Source organism: Diospyros lotus, chromosome 1 (assembly GCF_014633365.1).
Source record: "Diospyros lotus cultivar Yz01 chromosome 1, ASM1463336v1, whole genome shotgun sequence".
NCBI lineage: Eukaryota > Viridiplantae > Streptophyta > Magnoliopsida > Ericales > Ebenaceae > Diospyros > Diospyros lotus.
Window position 1 is genome coordinate 16040677 of NC_068338.1, and position 6357 is coordinate 16047033.

The window sequence follows — 6357 nt, forward strand, 5'->3', positions numbered from 1 at the left end:
AGACACTCGTGTCTTTGTTGGTAAGTAAATTATATATAACTATTATTATTATTATAATGTCTTCCAAGTTAAACTTTTTCACAAACTTTATATTATATAAATTAAAAATATTCATGATATATCTTTTTAGAGAATGTCATTAAGATACATTGTTCTTATATATTTCCTGTTTGAAAGATTGATTTTTTTTTTTTATATTGTTTTTAAGTTATTTGTTGAGAGATTTTAGAATTTGGTAAATAGAGAAGACCACTTAAAGAGACCTTGGCAGGCAACCCAAGAGACCTTCTGCGAGATTTAAATACTTTGTATCTTGCTGAGTTTTCCCTTTTTCACCTCTTCTCCTTCCCTTCTTATGTTCTTACTTTCTTCATCACACATAAGAAACACTGTAGAGAGGGGGAGAGAGAGAGAGAGACTGGACTGGTGTGCAGACTACTCGCTGGGTAAAACCTGTGTCCATCTTTGCTTCTTATGCTTACAACTGGATATTCTGTTTTGACTATATATAAATGCTATGCCAATCCTTTCTTTTGCTTGGTATTTACAGGAGAAATTTGATTGATCGATAGATAAAAGTAGTTGATTCCTCAAGGTTATGGGTTCCATGAATTCAAACAACTGGCTTTCGTTCCCTCTTTCCCCGAATCAGTCTTCTTTACCACCAAGTTTGCATGCGTCTCATCAGTCTCACCATTTTTCTCTAGGGTTAGTAAACGATAATATCGATAACGCTTTTCAAAACCAAGGTACACCCATCTCTCTCTCTCTCTCTCTCTCTCGTATAGGTATATGTATATATATATTATGTGTGTAAATTCTGTTTGTGGGTATTTAGTAGAGTGGAATTTGATCAACGCTCAAGGCAGCGGCGAAGTTCCAAAGGTTGCAGATTTTCTCGGAGTGAGCAGCAAATCTGATCAGAACCACTCAGATCTTGTGCCTTACAATCAAATTCGGGCCAACGATACTGACTACCTATTTCCAAGCAACAGTCTCGTACCAGTTCACAGCACATTAGGAACAACTACTGCCAATAACTATGTAGATCTTCAAGAAAATGCCAGCAATATGCAGTCATTGACACTGTCCATGGGCAGTGGCAAAGGCTCTACATCCGAAACCAGCATTGAGAATAGCAATAGCAACACTACTGCTACGGCTGCTGAAGGTGCTCCCAGAAGGACTTTGGATACGTTTGGCCAGAGAACCTCAATATATAGAGGTGTAACAAGGTGACCATCAATTAACTGATTATACCATCCATCCAAAACTTAGTGAGGTGCAATTAAGACTCATGCAAGTCGAATTTGAAATCTCGGGTTCTCTAGCCCTATCTCCTGACACTAAGCCACAACTTCGATAATTAAGTTGGAGTGCATCACCATATGTGAACAAATTAATTTTGACATCTCTAAACGCAGGCATAGATGGACAGGAAGGTATGAAGCTCATCTCTGGGATAACAGTTGTAGAAGGGAAGGCCAATCGAGGAAAGGTCGTCAAGGTAGGGGCTAGGGTTTTGTGTAAGCAAACTTACACAGGCACAGATATATGTTGAACTCTATATATTTTCTTCATATTGACGAGTCACTAACAATTTCCTTATTGATTGTATTCGCTTCCACTATCTTATCAAAGTCTATTTGGGTAAGTGCACTTGCATCTTCTTCCAAATACTTATAGCAAAATCTCATTTTATTTTATTTTATTTTATTTTATTTAATGGTTGCCATATTTGCCTTTTTGTTCTTGTGTGTGTGTGTGTGTTATTTTAATCTGAGCAGGTGGGTATGACAAAGAAGAGAAAGCTGCAAGGGCTTATGATCTGGCTGCGCTCAAGTACTGGGGAACATCTACCACTACAAACTTCCCTGTATGTCTTTGCAGGTTTTTCTTTTGCCTTCTCTTGAGAAGAAACCCACATCTCTATTAGTACCGGCGATTAACTTGCCATCTTTGAAATTGAAGATAAGTAATTACGAGAAGGAACTTGAAGAGATGAAACATATGACCAGACAAGAATTTGTGGCCGCAATTCGAAGGTAACACAAACATACATTCCCTCAATTGCTCCAAGTGTCTTGCAGACACTGTACTTGGAAAAAAGTTTCACTTTTTGTCTTTTTTTCGTCTAAGTCATTGTACTTCGGAAAAATCTTCTAATTGCTAGCTTTCTTCTTCATGGCAATAAATTTCAGGAAGAGTAGTGGCTTCTCTAGGGGTGCGTCAATGTATCGTGGGGTTACAAGGTACTCTCTCTCTCTCTCTCTCTCTATATATATATATATATAACTATAACTATATAGTTATATATATGTGTAACACAAAAATCTTTAAACAGGCACCACCAGCATGGAAGATGGCAAGCAAGGATTGGAAGAGTCGCCGGAAACAAGGACCTGTATCTGGGAACATTCAGTGAGTCTTTTTGAATCTCACTTTTTATTATGCATTGAAGCCGACGCTCAACCTCAAATTCGAGTCTCGTAGCCCTCAATTACTTCTCATCCTGAGTATTGTAATTTTAGTTTAACTGAACTTATCCATTTATGGGAGACTACATGGCTGTGACCAAAATCATGCAGGTACGGAGGAGGAAGCAGCCGAAGCTTATGACATTGCGGCAATAAAGTTCAGAGGGCTCAACGCAGTGACAAACTTCGACATGAGCCGCTACGACGTGAAGGCGATTCTTGAGAGTAACACTTTGCCAATTGGAGGAGGCGCAGCCAAGAGATTGAAGGAAGCCCAAGCCATTGAATCTTCGAGAAAACGCGACGAGATGATCGCCATCGGCTCAACCTTCCAATATGGAAGCTCAAGCTCGGCCAGTTTCCACCCTTACTCTCTAGTACAACAGCAGCAGCAGCAGCAGCAGCAGCAACCATACGAGCAAGCTCAGCCTTTACTATCTTTGCAAAGCCATGAGAATTACCATCTTCAAGACTCCCAGTTTCACCAGAATTTCCTCCAAACGCAGCTGCAGCTGCACCAGCAACCTAGCTCCTACTTGAATCCTTCCAACCAGAATTCCCATTTCTACAACAATTATCTTCAGAATAACCCGGTTTTGCTTCATGGATTGATGAACATGGGCTCCTCGTCCTCGGTCATGGAAAATACCGGCAGTTCCAGTGGAAGCTACAGTGGAGGGTATTTGGGAAATGGGCTTGGGATTGCTTCAAATTCTACAGCCACCAACGCCGGCGGTGGCTCTGCTGCCGATCAACTGGCGCTTGTGAAGATTGATTACGACGTGCCGTCGGCCCCCTATGGCAGCTGGTCCTGTGACTCGGTTCAAGGATCCAATCCTGGGGATTTTTCAATGTGGAACGAATGAAGAGCTGTGGATGAAGAGGAAGAAACAATGCTTGGTTTCAGCAATTTAATTACCTTTGGTTTTATGCGTTTCACATAAGTAGCATCAATTAATGTCTCATAGGAACAACTAAAAGCAGCAGGCCTGTGCGCTTAGTAATGATTATCCTTCCTAAGTCTCATCTCTTTCTTGAATTCACCTTTCTCCTTTTTAAGGTTTACTTTGCTTGTTTTTTTTTTTTTTTTTTTTGCTCGGTGCTTTTTTTTTTTTTTTTTTTTTTAGCTTTGTGCAGATGAGTATTTGATTATATAAAGTTGGACATTGTTAAAATTATAAGTAGCATAGTACCGGTAAATCTGCATAAACAACCCATTTTGTTTCATAGTTTTCACTTTACCCTTTTTATTTCCTGGGTACAAGTTTCACTTTGTCAAGGGAAATGTTTAGTATCTGTAGTCTCTTTCTTCACTTTGGTCCACGATCATCGAATTTGTTAGAAGAAATTTCTTCATTTCTCCATTGTTCAATCCCTAGCACATTCTAAAATCGATTAGTACAAGGTTTTCTTATGTGGTTTAGGGTTTATAAGAAATGGATCTATAGTTATTGTTATCTAATACGTGTACCTATATACATGTGTAAATATATATATATATATATATAGAGAGAGAGAGAGAGAGAGAGAGCTCACTTGCTTCAAGACTCTATCTCCAAAGATATAATAATATGACTATACATTTGTAGGTTTTTTATATTTGTTATTTGTTTATTACTTTCAATTCAATCACATCCCAAAGTTAGACGAGATAGTGTGAATGTATTTATGCTGTTCCAATTTTAAATAGAGAAATGAACTTTGGTTTAACCTTACTAAAGCCATATTAATTCAAACTTCATCTAATAAAGAAATAAATAAGTTCTTTAAAGTACAGATCAAGTGGGTGGATCATGATAAATTAAAATTCGCACTGATAGATCGTGGATTCGATTCCTTACTTTACACAATGAGAGAAAGTCTCCGCCTGTAATTTAACTTCTCTGTCAAAATTAAGAACACGAGCAACGAAAAATTACAGAAGAGCAATAATTCCAAAGAATAAAGAGGGTTAGAGGGTTAGTTTTCAATGTCGCGATATTGAGATAGCCTTCAATGTTCTTCACTTGAAAAGTTATATCTCGAGTCAAAACTAATATTCAGTGTGTCCTTCAAAAGAAATTGCAGTGTCCTTGCTAGTATACATTGCTTTAAGCTTTCTAGCTTCTCTTCAAAACAAAGGTTGGAATTGCTCAAGAGATCCCTTAAAAATACCCTCTATATAATAGGTTGTAAAGGTATAAGGGGTATATATCAAATAACTGGAGCACAAGTAGACTGCCTTTTATAAACTTCTACATCTCTTGTTTGTTTGGTCTTTTCCTTTATATCATGATAAGAGATTTAATTTGGAGTTATCACTTACCAAAATCTCAAGATCATGAAGTTTTTTATTTTTATTTTTTTATGTAAATGAGAATTTCATTGAATAGAAAAAGGGGAAACAACAACCAATCTAGGGCATGTTTCGAGCAACAACACAAGACTAGAAAAAAAATTACTAAGACAAAGAGACTACAAGGGCACTAAGCCAAATAACAATAAGACTAAGGAAGACAATCCGCTCAAAGACCCCAAAAATGAATAAGGGCTGCTCTTAAGACACCAATTTGCTCGAAGATAATTTGGGATTTTCCAATTTAGAAGACACTTAAGTAAATATTAATGTAAAGATTAATGATCCTTAAAAGTTATATTGGAAGATCCTTGAAAAATGTAAGAGTTTATAGGATAATAAGGGATCCTTGTGAGTATCTAATAACAATACCCCCAAAATTGGAAAATCCCACATTAATATTTACTTGTTTCCAGTTTGGCTAAAAAGGAAATCTCATAATGCTGAGGGTAGAGCAGCTGAACTATGAGGATTTTGAGCTTTATCCTATTGAAGTCTCAATTGTTCTTCCAATGACAGTGAATAGAATGTATTAAACTAGGAATATTGATTACCTGAATTTGATTTATGTGATTCCATGAATGGTCACACATGATCGTCACAAAAATAATGAGATTAAGGCTGCTATTATCCAAACTTGGAAGATAACCTTTTAGGATGTAATATTAAGTCAAGCCAATATTGTATATTTTGAAGAATCTCAAATCAATATCCAAATTCCAAAATTCAAGCCAGATATCTCTTACCACTAGACAATGAACAAAGATGTGGAAATTGTCCTAAACAAGGTGATTAGATATAAGGCATGGTGTTTGGTCAATTGGGATCCGTTTTTGCAATACTATTCAAGTTGGAAGGCTGTTAGTTATGATTCTTCAAAGAAAAAAATTTTGAGTCGATTAGGAAGAGGTGGGTTCCAAATAGATTTAAAGATTCAAGTTGTTTGTTGATCATTGTTGGAAAAGTTAAAAAGTACATAGAGAATGGAAAATTGTCACAGTCGAAAATGAACAAAAAAGATTATCAAACCATAGCCATTTTTCCAAACTATTCTTTTGTTCTCATGTGCTCCTGTTTTTCATTTTCCTTAGGGCAGAAACAAAGACTATGGGGCAATCTACAAATTCAAAGGGTTGCAGAACAATTTAAAAATCTGACAGGGGTCTGAGTATAATTCTCAAGGGATCCAAGTGATATCCAAATTCAGAATTGTTATATAAGTATACAAATATAAGAATAAGTCCTTATTTTAATAAGATGTGGGAATTTTGTGATATCCAAATTTGGAATATCTGTCCTTGCATGCAAGACAAATATTTTAAAAACAAATAGGTGTTTCACCCCCCCCCCCCCCCCCCTCTTAAATTACTGAAGCCCTATTCTCTTTATTTTTTTTAGCCCATTTTTAGTTTTTAATTTTTTAAAATAATAAAAACATATTTACTTTTATATTTTCAAAAACTCATTTTTGAAAATAAGAAAAAAAATTGTAAAGAAAACTCAAAATAATAAAAATTCATTTTGGTTGTTTTCATCAGAAGCACG

The 6357-nt window shown here is 36.3% G+C and overlaps 1 protein-coding gene across 2 annotated transcripts; it reads left to right on the plus strand.

The window, feature by feature from the left end:
* The first annotated feature begins 326 nt into the window (after window positions 1-326).
* LOC127812239 (AP2-like ethylene-responsive transcription factor PLT2) lies at window positions 327-3561 on the plus strand. Of its 2 annotated transcripts, none has more exons than XM_052352626.1 (10): window positions 327-446; window positions 551-749; window positions 839-1235; window positions 1425-1507; window positions 1642-1650; window positions 1788-1876; window positions 1972-2045; window positions 2202-2252; window positions 2345-2421; window positions 2589-3561. In XM_052352626.1, the coding sequence occupies exons 2-10, from the start codon at window positions 599-601 to the stop codon at window positions 3341-3343; spliced, it is 1686 nt and encodes a 561-aa protein (XP_052208586.1). In that variant the 5' UTR covers window positions 327-446; window positions 551-598; the 3' UTR covers window positions 3344-3561. The 2 variants fall into 2 exon arrangements, with proteins under 2 accessions (XP_052208586.1, XP_052208594.1); XM_052352634.1 differs by having other exon boundaries at window positions 842-1235.
* The last annotated feature ends 2796 nt before the right edge of the window (window positions 3562-6357 follow it).

Bases quoted from the DNA above. Each gene is read 5' to 3' on its own strand.
- LOC127812239 (XM_052352626.1), top strand. From the start codon at position 599: ATGGGTTCCATGAATTCAAACAACTGGCTTTCGTTCCCTCTTTCCCCG. The intron at 1,877-1,971 runs GTATGTCTTTGC...TTGAAATTGAAG, and splicing joins CTACCACTACAAACTTCCCT to ATAAGTAATTACGAGAAGGA. The intron at 2,253-2,344 runs GTACTCTCTCTC...ATCTTTAAACAG, and splicing joins ATGTATCGTGGGGTTACAAG to GCACCACCAGCATGGAAGAT.